Consider the following 19,330-nt stretch of genomic DNA (forward strand, 5'->3'; position numbering starts at 1 on the left):
CACAAATCAGAAATTAAATACAGAACACACAGGAACGACCATAAATGTATTTGTGCAGTATAAATGCAATATGCACACTAAGATTAAAACTACTCCAGTTAAAACCTTCCAGATTATTTATAAATAGTGTTGGTTGGTTGTTTTTTTCCCCAGAAGCAAAAGCCTGGACTAGAATACAGAACACTGACAGGGAGCTGGTCTCACAAAAACGTTTTACATGGAATGAACTTGGATAAAATGTACTAGATCAAAAGGGGAAGGAAGATTTCTAAGAATGCTTATTTAAGAGATATAAAATATATGCATCACTCAAATCTGATGAATTAACAAGAGTCAAAGGGCCACAATAAATTCAATAAATCTATTTTTACAAGTATCACTCCCACCAGCTTTCCCCACTAATGAGTCAGAGGAGTGTTTGTGACAGCACTGCCACAACCCCACTCATCTGAAACATACCTTTGGTGCTTTTCTCTCCTCTATTCCAACCCTGTCAAAACACTCAATGAGGTAGTTCAGCATCTCTGTCTCCTTACAATTTTCAATGGTGAAGTGGTCACTGCAGGAATCGGAAACACTTGAGCTGCCAGAGCCTCCCACACTTTAAAACACACAAAAAGCAGAAACAAAGCATTCAGTAGAGTTCTTCACTTGTGCACAGCCAAACAATCCACAAACACTGCTCTGGCAATGCTCTGAACACTCCATCCCATCACACACGTGGCTCAGTGGTTCGGGTGAGTTCTGTGAAAATCCAGGTCACTCCTGTGATCTGTGGAGAGCTCTCCACGTAACAGCTTGTCTAGCCCTGCAAGTTCAGAGCTGTCAATGTTTTATTCAATCAGTGCCTCAAAGACAGCCACAAGGTGCATAACTGATGGGAATCCCTAAATCCTGGTCTCACAATGCAGCAAAGAAAACAAACAGCCTTTGAGTGGCACCTGACACTCAGGACACCACAGCCCTTCCAGGCCACTGCTCAGAATGGCAGAAATGTCAAAACCCTTCAACACCACCAACCCACAGGAGGCAGGAGCCTCCTGCTGCTGAGAAGAGACCTGGGCTGACAGGGCTGACACAACCACTCCCAGTGCCCTAAGGAAGAAGAATCAATAAAACAGAGGCAATGCATCCAAGCTGCTGCTGCTTTTGACATTCCCTCACTCAAGATCATTTCATTTCAACTCAGTTCATTGCAGTTCAGTAAAATACATCATTTCATTAAGTAGCACAGCTTCAGTGGGGAAAAGAAAATACTGATATTGTAAACACAAAAACTAAACCCACAAAACCAAAACCATCCTTGAGATGAGAGAAACTGAACACAAAAGTGAGAACAGACCCACAACTCTGAATCTCAGACTTGTTATCTCAAAATTCTTCTCTACATAACAGCTTGACAAAGCTAATTAAAAACAACATCCTCCTTTTACAGAAGAGACTAGAGACATTATATATTCACTTCATGTAAATGAAATCTAAAAACCAGCAATTACTTGGATGGTCTGCTGCAATCCTCAAAGAAAAGTCTGTGTACAGTCAGGATAGATTTGAATGAAGAGCAGTTTATAAGCCCTAGATCTTAAACTGGAAAATAAGACTACTGGTTTCCTTAAATGCAGCTTTTAAAAATACTACAAACTGTCAGAACTGGAATTTCCTTTAAACTGTAAAATAATTTACATTTCTATAATTGAGCCATACAAATCTATTGTGCAAACTTTACAGTCCAACCAATAAATCTAGGAAAGGTTATTACTGTTCACATGCTGAGCTACCAGATGCTTAAGAAATACAACATTCCAATAGCAGCAATCTCTGTAGAGAGATGTTTTCAGTTATTCAATTAAAACTAGCCCAAGTAAAACACAGCTCTATTGAAATAGTGCTCAGTAACCACAAAATCATGCACATGGGGTTTTTTTAATGGTCTCTTTTTAAACCTCTTGAATTCTGACATCCAGCTCAAAAAAGACTCTTTTTAGAACACAAATTTATATGAAAACCTACTAGTTCTACAGTCATTCTGCTGCAGATTTCGCTGCAGCAATAACTCCAACTATTCTAACACAAAGCTCACACACTGAATGCCTTGGTGTTTTCAGCATGCCATTTGTTGCATAGCTGTACAGCTACTGTGTTTATATCCTAACAACTTACTGCTGCCTGCAAAATGCCAGGACACAATAAACACACTAAAACCCCAGAAGCACAGCAGAGATCCTCTCCAAAGCTTGGCAACTCAAGCCAACATTTGGATGGAGTCACCAACAGGACTAAACAAAACAGTGGGGAAAATAATCCTAAACTCCACATACACAAAGCCCTCCTACAGCTGTGTTATCAAGTTCACTCTCCTGAAATCAGACTGAAGGAGAAAAGAGAAGATGGTACTTGGCAGGTGCATGTTAACCCTTGCCCTCATTTTCCAGTTTTTCATAGGAAAACATGCCCATGATGTACCAGGGATTTAGAATTACAGCCGTGGGCAAATACTGTTCCTTCTACTCATACAGCCCAAGAGAAGCTCCACTCAAAGACCTCAGAGGTTCATTAGGCCTAGAAGAGTGTATGCTGAACATTTCCCTTAGTCATGTCTCCAAAGGAGAGCTGACTAACTGCACTCATTACACATGTTTACACACCAACTTAATGAGCCAGCCAAGTCACATCCTTGGCTTCAGTTGTTCCCCAAATTACTTTGAAGATCACTGGACACTACACAGGCTGTTAGTTCCTAAACAACCAAACATGCAGGTTACATTCTCTTTCTTCAATACCTGGACCCAAACTGGACACAAGAAAAATCATCATCTTCATTTTCTTCATCACTACTGTCCTCAGACACATCAGAAACAGCAAGAAGGAGGAGGGAGAAAGGGTTGTCGTATAAACTACCACAACAAAAATGGAAAAGGCCATCAGATTTTTTAAGCCAGAAGTAAATGGTAGCTTTTCTTTTTAGGTCCATCAAAAATCATCTTCTCTAAATGTGCAGACAACACGTAACTCCATGTTAGTAAAACCAGGACCATACTAACATGCTTTGTTACACTACTGCCAGTTATTCAGGTATCATAAACACCACACATTTACAGCCCAAAAACTGAAAAACAACTTTTGAGACCAAATAAAAATTATGGCTAAAGTGGAATGTTTAGACATGACTGAATAATAAGTATTACATTTCCAAGCTAATGACTTTAAAGCTGTGGTCTCAAAACCGTGTGTCTTTGTTTCTCCTTCCTGCAGGAACAAGGGATTCCAGGAACAGCCAAGAGAGGAAAAGCAGTGGTACTTAGCCTGGCATCCTGAAACATGCTGATCTGTAATTTAAATCTATGCACCAGGGAATCAAATCCAACTCAGTCCAGCAAGTAACAGCATTCAACAAATTAACTAAGGCCCTACTGAGAAAACTGATTTTGGAGCAGGAGTTTTATGGGGTTTACCATCCAGCAGCAGCAAATGAACAGAAAGCTCACAGTTTAACTGGCATGGATCTATGAAGAGGAAGAAATTAAAACCATACTGCTACTTTACAGTAATTACATCACACCTCAAACGCACACAAGCAGGTCAAAGACACCTGGTTAGCAAGTCAAGGTATTAGCACAAACCCAAACCAGAAATCAGCTCGGGTGAGTAGGGTGAGCTCAGCACAAACATAAGTTCTTCCACACTGCAGGCTGATGCCACACCCTGCAGAGCACACACCAAACACACTCTGCTCTTGTGCAATACCTAGGAGGAATCCTGCTCTGGAAGGAAGCACGCCTGCGCAGGGCACCGGGTGAGGCAGTAAACAAAGGTGGGCCCGTGGCTGTGGGCCTGTGCCTGGATGTGATGGCTGGCATGGCTGCAGGGCCAGCAGCCATGGCTGGAGAGCTAGCAGGGATGGAAATGCTCAAGGAGCGCGGGGTGGCAGCGGCAGAGCCCCCGGGATGGGCCACGGTGTAGGGGCGGTACCGCGGAGAGGCGGGCTGCGTCCACCAGGGGCTGGCTGCAGCCAGCTGAGAGCTGGCAGCAACGGGAGCCACTGCTGGGGTGGCAACTGAACTGGCTGGTGGGGTAAGAGATGAACCAGTCATTGGTACATAGCTTGTGAAAGTGGTAGGAGGAGCTGGACTAGTCCCATAGAGACTAAACCAGTTACGGGGGAAAAAAAGAAAAAAAAAAAGCAACAATTTAGGATATGCAGAAAAAGGGTGAAAAAGATAAAATGAGCAAGAGAAGTTCTTGCCCTTCTGATGACTCTTCAGCAACATTTTTGCAGCTCACACACATTATTCTTTTCTACTGTTGTTCAATAAAACTATGTCACAATCTACACACTTTTAAAAATCATGGTCTTTGTGATGCAAGTTAGGGATACTTCTCAGCAGAAAACAGTTACATGGCTTGAATCTATCAAATACATTCCTAGCCATGGCAGTGTAATCAAAAAGGGTGAAATGGAGGGACACTCACGTGAAAAAGACCGAAAACCTTTAAAAATCCATTCTATTTATTGTTCTTGGGACACTTCTATGCCCTTTTCTCTCTTCTAGTCTACCAATCAGTATTCAAGTGAAATCAGCATTCAGTTACAATCAGAAGTCACCTGGACAACGAGCTGGAACCAAAGGAGCCCACATTACAGAACATGGGGCTGCTTCCAGGGTTGGAGCCCATATTTAAGATCAGGCTTCTGTCAGGAGAGCGGGCAGCTGCAGCAATGGGCTGGGAGGTGGCTGTCAGGCTGGCAAAGGGGTTCTCGTCCCTCGCCTGGGTGGACATCATCAGCACTTCCATCAAAATCTGCCCGATCAAGTCCTTAAAATCTGAAAACACTGTTAAGAAGAAAAGAATCAATATCCTCACCTCTGTCTTCATCTACACAGGAGTCAGGTGTACATATTAGCAGAGAAAAAAAGGACAGAAACAGACTTCTGAGCGCTGTTTTTGGCAAAAACAACGCACTGACACATCTGTAATTACCAGTGTCTATATTAACCTAAATTAACCTAAATGTGCAGCTACACATAAAACACAGCCTTTATGGAAAACACAGAAGATCACAGATGACCTAATGCTCCTATAGTCAATTATTAAACTTGTCTTATGTGTTCCACTCATATTTTCCCACCCTGCTGTTGAGCTGGGCAAGTTGTGAAAACAAAACATGCACATACTCCACACATACACAAAATAGCATTTGTTTTGGTGTATCTTAAAGCTAACACAGAATATATAGTCTATTACATAAAATAATCACAAAATTTTGGCTTATCAAATCAACTGCAAGATTGTCTACTGTGATGCAAGACAATCACAATTTAATTCACTAAAACATTTCTGAAAAAATAAACTGAAGCAGCCAGCGCCTCCTGCTCAGGAACCCACCTTCCTTTGGGTTCTGCTTGAACTGGGCAGAGAGTGAATTCAGGAAAATGACATCTCTGTCTCTGTCCTTCCAAGAGACTCTGAAGATCTTACAGACCAGCTGTAGAGCTTGTTCCTCTGACACTTCTGACCCCGACACAGGTTCCTGGGGGGAACAAAGTAATCAACACCTGATTTGCACTTGTATTAGTCAATGTACAATCAGGTACAGATCTTCCTTAACAGGCTCCAGTTTAACTCCCAGGGTTTGATCTCCTTTCCCTGCTGCTCCCAGCCCTGAGTGGAGGATGTCCCCATGCAGGCTGTGCAGTGCCCAGGGGGGCTGTGAGTGCCTGCCTGCAGCTCGGGATGCCCGAGGATCCTGCAGCTGCTGTGGCTTCAGGCCAGGCCTCACCAACTGACCTTAAACTGACAGGGCACAAAAGGCAAGGCTCACCTTGTCCGTCAGACTCCGCTTCTCTCTGCGGTCGTTCTCATCAACCTCCATGTTCTCAATTCCTGAATCCACATCCACCTGGGACATACTGGAGGTGGAAAGAAGAGAAAAAGCCCATTAACTGGTAGAAAGCTGCAGACAGTCCTCTGTAAGATGCTGACTGAAAGAGTGTCCCCTTAAGCAGATGCAGCAGAGAAAGCACTGCACAAACAGCAGTTAAAATCACTGGTTGATAAATGTTTTCATATTACACTAGAGTTCTACATTTCTTCAGCAGGCAATACAAACTACACAGCTATCACATCCCACAACCTTTTTCTTTTAAATAGAGTGGCTGAATTATCCCCAGTAGATGTGCTTATCTGCTAATGTCTAAGATAATGTTTTGTCTTTTACCACTTTAGGTCAGGAATTCCCATTAAACCAGGCTATAAAAAGCATTACAGTGGTCTAAACAGTGTATGATTTTTAAGCATTAACCCTACTGCATTAACACAGCTGGCAGGGGGGCAGGCAGAGCCTGGTCCTGTAAGAGGTTGGAGCACCAGCATTGTGCCATATTTGCCAGCTGTTACAAGCTGCATTCTTTACCTTTTCTCACAGGAGACACTATCAATGTCCATGCTCTGAGACCGAGAGAGGGACTGAGATTGGGTTTCAAGGCTGTTTGATGGAGAACTGCTGAGGGAACTCACTCCTTCGCTGCTCTGGCTTCGGTGGGCTACTCCTAAAGAAAAGGCACCACCAAGATTACTGCTACAGCAGTGAGAAGGCACTGCATTATTTGGATGGAAAAGGAGAGGAAATACTGTTTTTCAATCCAGTTCTTAACCATTCTTAGCACTGCATTACCAAATAAAAGTTAATAACCACATTTGACTACAGATAATTATATTTTCTACCTCCCCTTGCAGCAGCAATGTAGGAATGCTTACCTGCATTAAACAAAGATAAACTTGCATCCATGAAGTGCTCAGAGATTCACTCCTATAAAAACTGATCTATTACAAGGTTGCTGTGTCTACTACCTTAAGACATGGTCAGAGCCCCTCTAAAGACTGTCCTATCAGAACAGGACTTAACACTGGGCCATTACAATGGAGTTACATCATCAATTATGAAGGGGCAACAAATACTCCTTGAGTTCTTCATCTCTGCTCCTCCCTCTTCCCAAAGAAAATCTAGCTAAGTCAGTGGACAAAAGAGACCAGAGCAAACAGGGCCCACCAGGGCAAAGGACTGCATTGTTCTGCATTGCCTTGGGGTCTTACTCTTATAGCCAGGAAAATGTACTTCAACAGTGATGCTGCAGCACTCATTAACAGCCCTCCTCAAGCTGCCATCTTTTCATATAGATCTTCCAGAATTTACTCGCATCTCTATTTTGCTAGATCAGGTACACAACAAAATATCTGACACCTAAAGTTCCAGTTGTCACTGATAACACTGGTTTTAGGTTTCCTAAGGTATTTTCAAAATACATACAAAATAATGATAATTTCCCATGAAACTGATTCCTGTGTCTGATCTCACCATGACAGGCAACTCCTTAGAACAATGGATGCTTACAAGGACACTATTCTGCTGGAGCTGCTCTCTGTGTGTCCAAATGAATTAAAATCCTCTGCAGTCACTTCAGTCTGCTGCTGAAAGGAACTGCTGCAAACCACACAGCACTACCTGAGTCTTCATTTATGCTACATAAACACACAAGATAAACTGTTATAAATATTTTTTTCCTGATCCATTCCCCAGTTTAACCAAAGCTCTTACTCTGATGTGAAAAAGTCACACACTGTAGGAAGCAAACACTAGAAACTCTTGTTTTGGGTCATCAGCCAATCCAGTCAGCACAGTCAGGCACTGTCCTGGGGAATTCTCAAAACAGAAATCTCCAAGGTCTTCACTGTCTGAGCACTTCAAACCTCAATAAACCTGTCTGCCAATACCTGAGCATTTCTATCTCCAGGTACACATTCCACACCTCCTGCTCTGCTGCCAGTATTGTTTATCCAGTTGTGCCCTAGGATGGATCAGGACCTCTTCTGTTTGAAAATTAAACATTTACTTTTCCTGGGTTAGTTTTCACTTGTATTAAGCCCACGATCCTCCTCATCACACAGCTGCCATGGACAGCAGAGGAACAACTGCTCCTTTCAGCAGGAGTCAGACCTCAGATGGATTAAAACAGCCGCAGGCTGAGGGAACACCGTGAGTGAACTCTGCACCGTTCTTGAAAAAGAAGTCACCTCCACCACTGGGTTGCTGCTTTAATTGGCAAAGTAATACAAAGCAGAAAGCAAATACTTTATTCTTACACTGACAATGTCCAGTCACAGCTTGCTATTTTTAATTCTGCTGATTGCTTGCAACTAAAGATCAAAAATTAACTTGAGACTGATTGCTAGAATGTACCTAGAAACCAATCAATAGAAACTGTGTTGCAAGACTTGAAAAGGGATTTTCCTGTCTCCTTGACACATCTTTTCCATAATATTGGGTAACAATAGACTTTATTCCAAACTTTTTCAAGCTTTGGTAACCCATATTCTAAATGCCATAAGTTACTCACACCTGGAAAACAACTGTAAATGGAATAAATGGAAAACCATTTATTACTTGGAAAATTAAAACAAAAAGTACCTTCCTTCACCATTTTGCAACACTTGTTTCAGACAATGCCTTTCAGTAGGAGCAGGAGCAGCAGCAGTACCAGTGCAGGCTGCACAGGGAGGAGCTGAGTGAGGAAGGTGCACAGACACACAGCCAGGAGCTGCCAGCCTACCTGATGCCCCGATGGGAGAGGTAGCTGGGGTCATGCTGTGCACGTTGAGGCCCAGGCTGTGGGAGGGCCCCGGCGCTGGGGCTGCGCCCGGCGGCCCCGGCGGGGTCTCCCTCTGCGGGGACGTCAGCGGGGTGGTGGGCTGGGACGAGGAGCCTCCCGCCAGCCGCGCCAGGCGCCTCCGGCGGATCTGCAGGGAGAGGAGAGTGAGCCCCTCTGGTCAGGGAGGGGAGAGTATGAACCCCCCTGGTCAGGGAGAGGAGAGAGTGAACCCCTCTGCCAGGGAGAGGAGAGTGAGCCCCTCTGGTTAGGGAGAGGAGAGTGAGCCCCTCTGGTTAGGGAGAGGAGAGTGAGCCCCTCTGGTTAGGGAGAGGAGAGTGAGCCCCTCTGGTTAGGGAGAGGAGAGTGAGCCCCTCTGGTTAGGGAGAGGAGAGTGAGCCCCTCTGGTTAGGGAGAGGAGAGTGAGCCCCTCTGGTTAGGGAGAGGAGAGTGAGCCCCTCTGGTTACCCAGTGAACTCCTCTGTCACTGACAGGAGCCCAGTGAACCCCTCTGTCAGGGAGCTGAAGTCCCTATGCTCATCTTGTACGCTACAGGCAAACACTGCAGCCTTACCTGGAGCCTGCTCAGCTGGAGGAGCTGGGCTGGCTGCCCTTCCTCTGTTCTGTGTCACAGCCCTACAGTACCCTCCGTGTGCAAACTTTAAGTATGCATTTGCTGCCTTGGAAAACCATTTGCACTGGGAATGCTGTGTTTGTCCCTCGAGGGGTTGTGCAAGACCAGTTTAACGTTTACTGCTCAGCAGTTTCAAAACCTGCAATACTCCTCCCCATTTACTTTGGCATTTGACAAACCACATTGATGTGATAAAAGGGACAACATGCATGTGACCTTCGCTTTAACTTCACACCACATGATACCAACACACCCGTGCTAAAGAAGGTCCAGCTGAAAGTTATTCAAGACCACCACTGTCCAAATTAATCCAAAACAGAATTGCAACATGAAAAACATCTGTTCTGCTGGACAGAAGCACCTTGACAAGTAAAGACAGAGTAAAAAACATCCTCTTATCACCTAGAGGCATTCCATCACAAAGAATTTTAAAAACAGTTTTTGCCTGTTCCTTTTAAGACAGAGAAGCATCTGCCTTCAAAAGCCAACTACAGAAAACTGTTACGAACTTACTTATTAAAACTGGTATGCGATCAAATAACTCTAATATTATGCATGAGAAATAAACAAAATAAAAACTTTAAAACTAGATTTATAATGCTTTAAGCTTCATACAAACAAAACATTTATTTAATAAATTATTTATTATCACAGGCTGCCTTACAGGATCTATGCCCAAAGCTTACATCTTTGGCTTGAAATGGGCCCAAAATAAAATTATATTTGAGGATGTCACCTCCCTGCAAAAATCATCAATTCCTGTTATTCTCTTTGTATTATGACACTCAAGCATTGCACACAACTTAAAAGTTTTCATTTCTGCTCATAGTCCTAAGGAACTGCCAGGCAACTGAAAGAGTGAACAAAAGATTTGTGTCAAGTCAATGTCTCCACTACATTGCTGGATCATTTAATGGCCTGTGAAACCTACTCCAACAGGAAGAAGAACAGATCAAATTAAATCAGACTTCAAAAACTGTGGGAAAACAGTGTCGGGAACTACATCTCCCTCCATGACAGGTGTCACCACATGAACATGGAAGGCAGCTACATTTATTTAAGACTCAAAAAAACAGCTATGAATAGAATCTCCAACCCTTCCTCCTTGTCAAGCAAAGTAGGGGAGCTTAATGCAGAAATAAATTGTTCAGCTTTGCCTTTAAGTAAAAGTAATACTTATTAGGGCCTGCCATTTCTTCATTTGTACCTCATATTTCAATTTTTCAGTTTTTCATCCAAGGGCTTATCTGAAAAAACTCCACAACTACCTCAGCTCTCAAAGGTGTAACTGAGAAAAGGTCAGCTACATGTCCCCATATCTGAATCCAAATTAAGTGTTCAGAGCTCACAAATACAACAAATACACACACAAGCACTCCATATATGCACCAGTGTCTGAAGGAGGAAGGTGGTTTCTTTTTCTTGCACAGCTGGGCACTCAGGAGACACAGTTTGTTTGCACAAGACAAGGGACAATCAAGACCCCAACCCAATGCCCTCACACAACACAAATCCCTCCTCAGAAGTGTGGGAGTTGCCTCCAATAACCTGTTCCCATTTCACTGAATGACTCCCCAAATTACCCCCCAGCAGCACAAAGCTGGGGGTCTCAAATAACGTTTTATGGAAGTTTAGGGCACTTGAATAACCCCCAACCCCCGATTTCAGACCTGAGCCAGAGCACATGACAAAGCTGCTATGTGCCATTGTGTTACCTAACAGTGACAAGGTTTTCAGCCCTATTACATGGGTATTGCTTGCTCCACAGCCCATCTTCCCTGCAGAGCACAGCTCCAGAACACACAGTTTAAAAGCCCAATTTAAAAAAACCCTAATTGGCTGAATGGAAAAAGCACATTGCTTTTTAACTAGTACAGTTTTTGCTGGACACATCTGGACTACACCTATAAATAGCAGTTTTCAGAAATACATTTTTGATATAAGTGGCCTTCCTAAAAGCTCTTAGCTGCATGCACCACACCAAAAAACATAAAAAGAGCACCCTGATAAAGATGGTTGACTGATAATTTAATTTGGGACTAGGTAATAAAGACACAGCCAGGAAGACTAGTCCCCCAGGCTCACACATTCCCAGTTAAAAAAAAAGTATCAGTATCTGCTAGAGTGGCAACTGCTTAGTGAGACTGTAAAGAACTTTGCTATTCAACCATAACGTAGAACAGTTCCAAACCTGTACAATAAAGGGCAATTTGAATTGATGGATTTATTTTTATTGTATTCATAGAGCATGTTAAACTGGTTTAAGAAATGCTTCGTTTTTCTGGTCATAGTGGTCATGTTCTCAGAAAATGCTACTCAAAAATCATGCACATGTTGGAAGATGACAAATTCACATCATTCTTTCCCACTTTATGCCACATTCAGCTGGATTCTGCTTTTTTCTGAAGTCCCTATGCTCATCTTGTGCTATCTATTGTGCTAAAACTCACATACTAAGAAGGAAATTTCTTTCTCCCACCTCCTAAAAATTTTACTGTGGTCTGTAATGAATTACAACTTCTAGTGCATTAACAAAAGGAACGCTGAGAAAATATCAGTGAGAGACACTGTAACAGGAGGGGAAAAGATCTTCTTGAAACTAAAATTTACGTATGATCAATTGTGTATCTCTTCTTTTACGCTGCAACCCGTTAGTGTTATATTTAATTATGGTTTGATAACAGAAGATAACCTTATCTGTAAGAGCCTTGCAATTAAACTCCCGTTAAGCATTTTTTCACCTTCAGTCGTTGCCTGGAAAGAAGTCTGAATCTGAAGAAGTCACATATTTCAGAAGGTTATTTTTCAATATAATCTGATCCAGGCCCACCGTGCCAAGTAACAGCAAAGTGGAGATGTGGAGGAAAATTAAAATCAGCTTGGCTCTGACTTTTCAGTGAGCGAGCCATTAATAACAAGAAGTGACACTGTGACTCCGTTAAAATGACACAAGACTGTCACAAGCAATCACCTAAAAGACCATTTGGTTTGGTCCTTGCTGAACTGGACAAGAAGGACGTGGCAAAGTCGCTCGAGACGAACGTTTGGCCAAAAAGGTGGGTGAGTCCTCACTGGAGAACTCCTTTCCTGCAGCCTCAGGTCCACGATGCAGTGGTTTTGGTGATGTCAGTAATGTGCTGAGGCAGTGACACAAATAATCCTACATAGGTTAAATAATTCTGAAATTAATCACAAAACACCTCAGCATCAGGGCAGTTGAACAAGAGAAGAGCTGCATGTAAACAAAGCTCTCATGAAATACACCTGTACAACTGGAGATCCTTCTTCACAGTAGAATTACAGCACCAGTGTCCCATCCCACTCCTCCCAGCATGGGAACTGCTCTCCTTTGCTCAGTGCTTCCACACAGCGTGAGGACCTTCATCAAGTAAACAGCACAAAGTATTTTCTCCTAGATCATGATGCAACACAGCAGGATTGCTGAATCGTGACAGGCATCATCATCAAAAACAGCCCAACGTGGCGGAATACAAACCTGAGTGACAACAGCAGCCACCCTGCCCTACAATCCCACTGGAAGGTATGGACAGAATAAAAATAACTCCTTTTGATCCTCCCTGGAGCATGAGGACAGCACTGAGCCTGTACTGCAGCAGGTCCAGTACAACACATCTTGATTTACGGATTACACAGGACCAGTGGGAAACTCCCTGGATCTGCCATAATAACCCAAATAACAATTTGGAAATCCTCTAATATATGGGCAAAACATAAGACCTTATAATAGATTCAAAAACAAGAGAAGCAGCATCCTTTAAAAGACAGAAACAAGGAAGAGTTCACCTTATTCTGTGCAAATAGCATACATACATTACAGATGTTTGCCAACTACAGCATAACACTGAATTCTTCAGTGAAAGATGAAGAGCTTGAATAAATAAAGAAAATCAAAGGAAACAGTGGAAACTGCCAAGCCTGATTCAAGCTGCTTCAAGAAGAAATGATACTAAATATAAGACCACGAACACACCCATCTTGCTTCTCAGCAGAGAGTCTAGGGAAGCAAGATTTCAAGTGTTTTACCGTGTTAAAAGGCTGGGTGTTCCGAATCACACACAAAGAACACACAAACGCCTAGTACTGACACAGAGAGGGAACACGCTGCAGACAAAGGCTACCTAGCAGATGGAAGCAGAGAATAAACAATTAACCAGGAGGGCAGCAACCCAACCCCACGGCCGAGCTGGGGGTCGCGGGTCAGGGACAGCCCGGGGACAGGAGGGGAGGGAAAAAAAGAGAATATCACGGAGCACAGACACGGGGCGAAGGCAGAGCTCCTCAGGATCGTTCCCTGCGCACCGTGGGGCCGAGCCGGGCCCGGCCCAGCCCGGCGCCCCCTCCCCGGGGCCCGCCCGCCCCCTCAGGCCCCGGCCCCGCGCACTCGCCTCGTCCGCGCTCAGCTCCTCCATCGCCTTCCTCTTAATGGTGCCCGGAGGAGGGGCGCGTTCCTCCGCCCCGCCGCGGGGCCGCTCCGAGGCAGCGCTCTCCTGCCGCCGCTGCCCCCCGGGCCGCCTCACAAGGGCATCTCCGCGGCGACCGCGCCGCGCCGCGCCCGGCGCGCGCCGCGCCGGCCAATGGCAGCGGCCCGAGGGGCGGGGCCTGGGCGGGGCCAGGGAAAGGCGGGGCCAGGGCGCGTGAGGGGCCGCGGTCCGTGAGGGGCCTGGGACGGGCGGGAGCGGGAACAAGGCCCGGAAAAGGGCCCGGAAAAAGGCCCGGAAAGGGGCAGCTGCCGCTCAGGGACGCCGCGATCCCAGGGAGGGTCAAGCTGCTGAAGCCTTCACTCTCCCATAAATATTAACCCCTCCTCAGTGACGCGTGATTAAGAATTCACAGGATCTAAATCTAATTATGGCGGGCTGAGTAACATACCAAGGAAAAAAACAAGATGCCAAGACCCCACTCAGCGCTTGGTGTCGGCCTTTTCTAAGTGTAGTTTGAACATGAGGAGTTTTTTTTTCCTTATTACAAACTTTTCTGCGCCTAATTCCCTCATTATACCATAAAATTTTATATTTCTGGAAGATATTAATATTTTCCCTCACACTCGAAATGAAACTCAGCTACAGAGAAAAACGGCCAGGCAACATGTAAGTACATTGGAGGCTCACCCCCAGCTCATCTTGTTTGAGTTATAAAGCACATAGATGAAAGAGAAAAGGATATTTTAAAGTTGCTCTTTTGGCAAAGGATAAACGTACTGAGGGTTGCATCAGCAAGTTTTTAGCTCGGGAGGAGCAGTCACTAATGATGTGACCAGGACAGTGCACGGGCAGTGTGGTTTGAGTCAGCAAGGGAAGGAATCCCGTAAAAGCTGGATGTTCTTAAGATGGAACTAAACTGATCCATACGAGCAATTAGGACATATTTTCATACACGCTGCAAATCATTATGTAGCAGTAGAATTCCATTTTTAGATGAGAAATGAGGCAGGTAGGCTATCTGGCCTTGTGTTTTCATATACATCTTTAATGTACTTTATTGACCTGAACTTTTTTAGCAAAATATTTTGATGACTTAACCAGGGTGCTCAGAAAGGAAACCAATACTTGGATCATAATATATATTGCCAGTCTTTATATAGAATAGATGCACATCGCTACCTTTGATTTTTAGATTACACTTCGTGTTTTTCTCCTTGGGGTTTTTTTTAAGATAATTGAAGCGGTCTGAAAAACCTTTGAAGAAAACCCTCCAAGTGCTGCTCTGGGGGTTGTGCTGCTCTGGGGGGTTGTGCTGTCGCCCTTCAGGGTCTCACTGCCTCTCTGTGTTGTCCCACAGCGGTTAGGTGCGCTCGGAGCGGTTTGGGAGTCCCTGCGTGTGGAGCCCGGGCACGCCGCGGCACGCCGGGCACTGCCGGGGAGCAGCGCGCCGCAGAAGCGCCATCCGCTGGCACAGAGCTGCCCGCTGCTGCAGGCTGCTAGCCATGCAGCGGGGCTGCTGCCCCGCCTTGCGATCTCTGCTAACACCGCACTCCAGCAGCAGGTTTGTTTTCAAGCAAACCGCTCGGTTCCAGAAGGAAGGCGCTGTCAGGATCCACAGTATAAACACCAGGCATTTTACTGCTGGGCTCCACATTTCCCTAACTGTACAAAAGCTATAAATCCTTTGTATTTTGGAAACCTGCTTAAATTTACACAAGTCTAGTAATTAGGGGAGGGTGTCAATCTAACCAAAAGCCCTCCATGCTTCAACAGATTTTTGTCTGACTGATGATGGCTGTAAGCATGTTGAAGGATAAGAAGTATCAGAAAGGTGGTGTTACTTGTTGCAAAATGTCAGGGGCTATTTTTTTCATATTAAGTAATTAAGTTACTAAGCTTAAGCTACCGTTCTTCAAGAATATGCAGCAACTCATTTAATTTGCAACTACCTAGTTTATCTGACAACTTAGATGTTCACACAAGAAAAACTTTTCTATGCAATACTGCACACGGTCACAAAGAAAAACATTTACTCTAATTAACAGTTGTATGTAAACAAGGCTGAACTAAAGCAGCATTGTTTTCCCTCTGTATATGTGCTTACAGAGTTCAATTATTTTGCAGACTGGAATCTTCACGGATCACTCAGACCCATCTTCATGGTTCTGGGATTTGACCACAGGCTTGTTTCCCCTGGTAAGCTCAGCTTAATTATTTTTGAGAACAAAGCAGCTCTGGCACAATATGGCACCTCACACTACAGCGTGAAAGACAAGCAGGTAAAGTAGTAGTCTACAGCTTGAAGAGAAGCATTTTGAAAAATAAACCCATACCTTTTGTTGCTGGCTTCATTATTTATCTTCCCTTCTCTATTCCCATCCCTCCTGTTTTGTTTGAGTCTGAATGCCTCTTAGAATTACCAGGTTTTCAACTTTTAATTGGCTTTTGATTACCTAGAGACCCAGGCCTTATCACTTATGTTTTAGGTTGGGTTTTTTCCCCTCCAAAAACATATTCAAAACCAAGGTACTTAAGATTAGTTTGAGGCATTTATTAGCAAAGATCATACCTTTACTACTGGCAACAGCAGACTTCTTTCCTGAGCCAGAACCTTCAGAGCATTGAGGTTAAGAGGTGCAGGAGTCAGTTCTTGTCCACGGAGCCCGCACTGGACACGAGCTCCTGAGCAGAGCTGTCCCTGCAGGCAGCACCCAGCACACCACACACTCAAGCTCTCTTGAAGACCTGTCTACAGACTTGATTCTCACAACGGAGCTCCTACCAAAAAAAAAAAAAAACAAACAGAAAACCCAAGAGTACAGATATCTGTAGTAATCAAAGGAACTGCTTCCAAAGTTGAACAGAGATCCTTCACCACCGCCCTGGCCATGCTAATAACTCACACTTAACATTTGAATTTAACTACACGTGACAGTGAAACAAGGAAGCTGTTTCAAAGCAGAATGTGCTCACAATGTGCATCCATTACACATCCTGCCTAGGAGCTAGAACACATGCACACCATGACCACATTATAAATCCAATTTTCACCATACAGAGATATAATTAGTAGAAATCTGAAGTCAATACCAGGTGGAGGTCGTCCCCTTCGAGCCAGTGAGTCCAGCCCCTGTTCTTCTTCTCACCAGTCTGGACACAGACAAGTTTGTCATTTTCCCAGGTAACGAGGCTCTATAGAACAGGGAACAAAAAGGTGTTTTTGCATGTCTGCCTCAGTTCTGCAAGACACTTGCAGAAAATTAGCATTTTCCCGGATAAAAGAGGACCTAGATATTACCCCTGAGTGAAAGTGACACTCCTTGTCTGTAACTCAGGCTCCTACTGCTGTCTTGTACTACAAATATTGTTCTTGAAACAATTTCAGCTCAACTATCTGGATTGATCACGGCATCTTAATTGTGCCACAGCCTCATACATTCCCTCTTACCTTGCATTTTCTGTTATCCAAGCCTTTATTATCTTCCTCAAACTCTTCTCCAACTTTGAATTCAAGCAAATAATCTCTGAATGTGCTAGTGGTATGGATATAGAATGAATCACCATCTTGTTTGATCACTTTCTGAGGCTTCAGCATTTTTGCTATTTTGCGTGTTGCAAAGTCAATACCTTGGACAGAAGGCAAAAAACATCAGTTGTATTTATCACCAACCATTCTGGCAGCCAGGAATTAACCTTTATTTCTACCAGAAGCATTTCTTACAGTAGTTTGACCTTACTGCTATGCAGCATTTTGTTGTTTAATTGGAACATTTTGTTTTATTTAAAGCTGCATGTTACACAGAGTAAGTTGTCCTCTTGTACTTTTTACTCTTTGAAAACCAGTTTACTCAGTTGTTTTACAACTCCTATGCAACATTTCCAGGACTTTTAGCCAGAAGACTCCTGGAGACAGTTGGCTTCCCTCACAGAGACACCCAAACTTGGTTAATGCCTATCCTCATCCTTTGCCAGAGGAAAGGCAATGAAAGAAACAACAAGACTCTCTTCAAGGCATTCTATAACTTAAATAGGGTGAAATGAAGGGCAGTCCTTAAAATTCAAGAAGACCCCTGAGGGAGAAGGGAGGAAGGACAGAAGCAGGTATTTCACCTACCTAAGGCCACCATATAACCCTCGAAGTTGTCATTGCTGACGAGGTTCCACGTTCCGCTGAAATCCACAGGCATTGCTAGACAGTAGAAGGAAGATCCAGTCAAAAATGCAAGCGTAGTTTTCTAGCCAGGCCTTTTATAGGGCAGCCTGTGGGTGGGATTACATCCCAGGACCTTTCTGCTGGAGGGGAAGGGTGCTACTGCCCAGCCAGTGGGTGAGAGGGTATCTGCAGAATGGCTTCAGCTGTGCAGGAGGGAAAAGTTCACCGTGTCTGAAATCTTCGTGTGGAGCAAATGTTAACAGCCCAAGAGCCACAATGCAAGCCAAAAACTGGTTTAAGCCATTTTGTCCATCTGGTGTACTTTAAAGGGACTGATTTTGTCATTACTAAGATCTCCTGCAAGTTTATTAGAACTGGGCTTTATGATCTGAAATCAAGGTATCTGTTGAAAAGGTGATGTACCCTGTAAAGACAGGCTGTACTTGAACAGACACGGATTGACTGGTAAACTGTGGATTGTATTAAAACAACAAATTTTAAAGCAATACCTATGCTTCAGTGCTGGACTTCACCTTCAGCAAAGAAGTGACAGAAATCCCTGATGACCCAGCAATGTGTTTTGAAAAGTGAATAAAAAATGCTTGACTTTGAAGAGAAAGGACTTAAGAGAATTTGAAGTGAGGACATAAGGGATTTAGAGGTGAGGAAACACACCTATACCTACTACATTTATTTATTTACTGACGTGTGTTAGGCTGAATAAGAAGGATAATATTTTGCAGAGAAACTTCCCCAAAGTTCAGCTCCTTTTTTGGAGCTGGCAGTTTGGTCCATATGACTCACAGAATCATGCGAGTAGGAACTCAGGACGTCAAAGCTTCTTTCCTGTTTGCAGCTGGATATTGTTCTCTAACCTATACTAAAACAGGAATGGCACTGAGAAATGAAAATTACTGTTTCCTCTTCACTCAAATAGTAACATTTCACCCACAATTTGGTGTTCTGAGGTTATGGTAGTAAAGCACTGTTGCAATACTACTGACTCTTGCAAGGAAAGAGAAGTCAGTACTTGGTAAATCCCGTGCCAAAGTCCAGATATAACATTTTAATTTAAATTATGCACATAGTCTGGGTGTGGTTCTTCTTTCTGTAAACCAGTACTTGAACCACACACAAAAACCTCTAAAGAGTTGTTGATCCATGAGAAGTGGCTTGCAAACCTTGCCATTCTTAATAAGGCACATAATACAAACAAAAATGAGATAGCAGCAAATAAAAGGAGGTAGAATTCTATCACCCCAACAGTCACAGTGCCTCTCTAGCTTATGTTCACGTAATATGGACAATACACTGCTAGATTCAAAACCAGATTTCTAGAAAAGAAAAATGTTTCACTTATGATCAGTATTGATATCCTACTGTTTTCTCTCTAGTAACAGAAAACAATTCTGGCTATATATAAATATATTCTACTTGTGGCTCAAAAGTAAAAGAAACT

The 19,330-nt window shown here is 43.7% G+C and overlaps 2 protein-coding genes and 1 long non-coding RNA gene across 7 annotated transcripts in view; 1 reads left to right on the top strand and 2 right to left on the bottom strand.

Annotated features, from left to right (window-relative positions):
* UBE4B (ubiquitination factor E4B) overlaps positions 1–13,864 on the bottom strand; it is a 31,215-nt gene extending 17,351 nt beyond the window's left edge. Inside the window, exons 1-9 of one of the 5 annotated variants that reach the window (XM_039727708.1) lie at positions 13,683–13,864; positions 8,607–8,793; positions 6,413–6,548; positions 5,822–5,909; positions 5,386–5,530; positions 4,604–4,832; positions 3,745–4,143; positions 2,781–2,894; positions 460–601 (exon numbers count right to left, since the gene is read on the bottom strand). In XM_039727708.1, coding sequence (XP_039583642.1) covers positions 460–601; positions 2,781–2,894; positions 3,745–4,143; positions 4,604–4,832; positions 5,386–5,530; positions 5,822–5,909; positions 6,413–6,548; positions 8,607–8,793; positions 13,683–13,706 — 1,464 coding nt within the window. In that variant the 5' untranslated portion in view covers positions 13,707–13,864. Of the gene's footprint in view, positions 1–459; positions 602–2,780; positions 2,895–3,744; positions 4,144–4,603; positions 4,833–5,385; positions 5,531–5,821; positions 5,910–6,412; positions 6,549–8,606; positions 8,794–9,216; positions 9,370–13,682 lie in introns of those variants that run through there. The other 4 variants (XM_039727710.1, XM_039727709.1, XM_039727711.1 and 1 more) reach the window with 4 other exon arrangements.
* An 888-nt stretch (positions 13,865–14,752) lies between these two features.
* On the top strand, positions 14,753–16,065 carry LOC120511036. The gene is made up of 2 exons (XR_005629661.1): positions 14,753–15,279; positions 15,843–16,065. It is a non-coding gene; the product is annotated as an uncharacterized LOC120511036 (long non-coding RNA).
* A 183-nt stretch (positions 16,066–16,248) lies between these two features.
* On the bottom strand, positions 16,249–19,184 carry RBP7 (retinol binding protein 7). Its single transcript, XM_039727612.1, has 4 exons — positions 17,833–19,184; positions 17,167–17,345; positions 16,809–16,910; positions 16,249–16,496 (listed from the first exon to the last, which is right to left on the bottom strand). The coding sequence occupies exons 1-4, from the start codon at positions 17,903–17,905 to the stop codon at positions 16,446–16,448; spliced, it is 405 nt and encodes a 134-aa protein (XP_039583546.1). The 5' UTR covers positions 17,906–19,184; the 3' UTR covers positions 16,249–16,445.
* Between the last annotated feature and the right edge of the window lie 146 nt (positions 19,185–19,330).

This window comes from Passer montanus, unplaced genomic scaffold (genome assembly GCF_014805655.1).
Source record: "Passer montanus isolate IOZ18808 unplaced genomic scaffold, ASM1480565v1 scaffold62, whole genome shotgun sequence".
Taxonomy (NCBI): Eukaryota; Metazoa; Chordata; class Aves; order Passeriformes; family Passeridae; genus Passer; species Passer montanus.

What these genes read in the sequence shown, in the direction of transcription:
- RBP7 (XM_039727612.1), bottom strand. Translation starts at nt 17,905, where the DNA reads ATGCCTGTGGATTTCAGCGGAACGTGGAACCTCGTCAGCAATGACAAC. An exon ending in TGGATAACAGAAAATGCAAG is followed by an intron (nt 16,911 to 17,166) that starts GTAAGAGGGAAT and finishes CCTGTTCTATAG; the next exon opens with AGCCTCGTTACCTGGGAAAA. An exon ending in AAGGGGACGACCTCCACCTG is followed by an intron (nt 16,497 to 16,808) that starts GTATTGACTTCA and finishes TTTTTTTGGTAG; the next exon opens with GAGCTCCGTTGTGAGAATCA.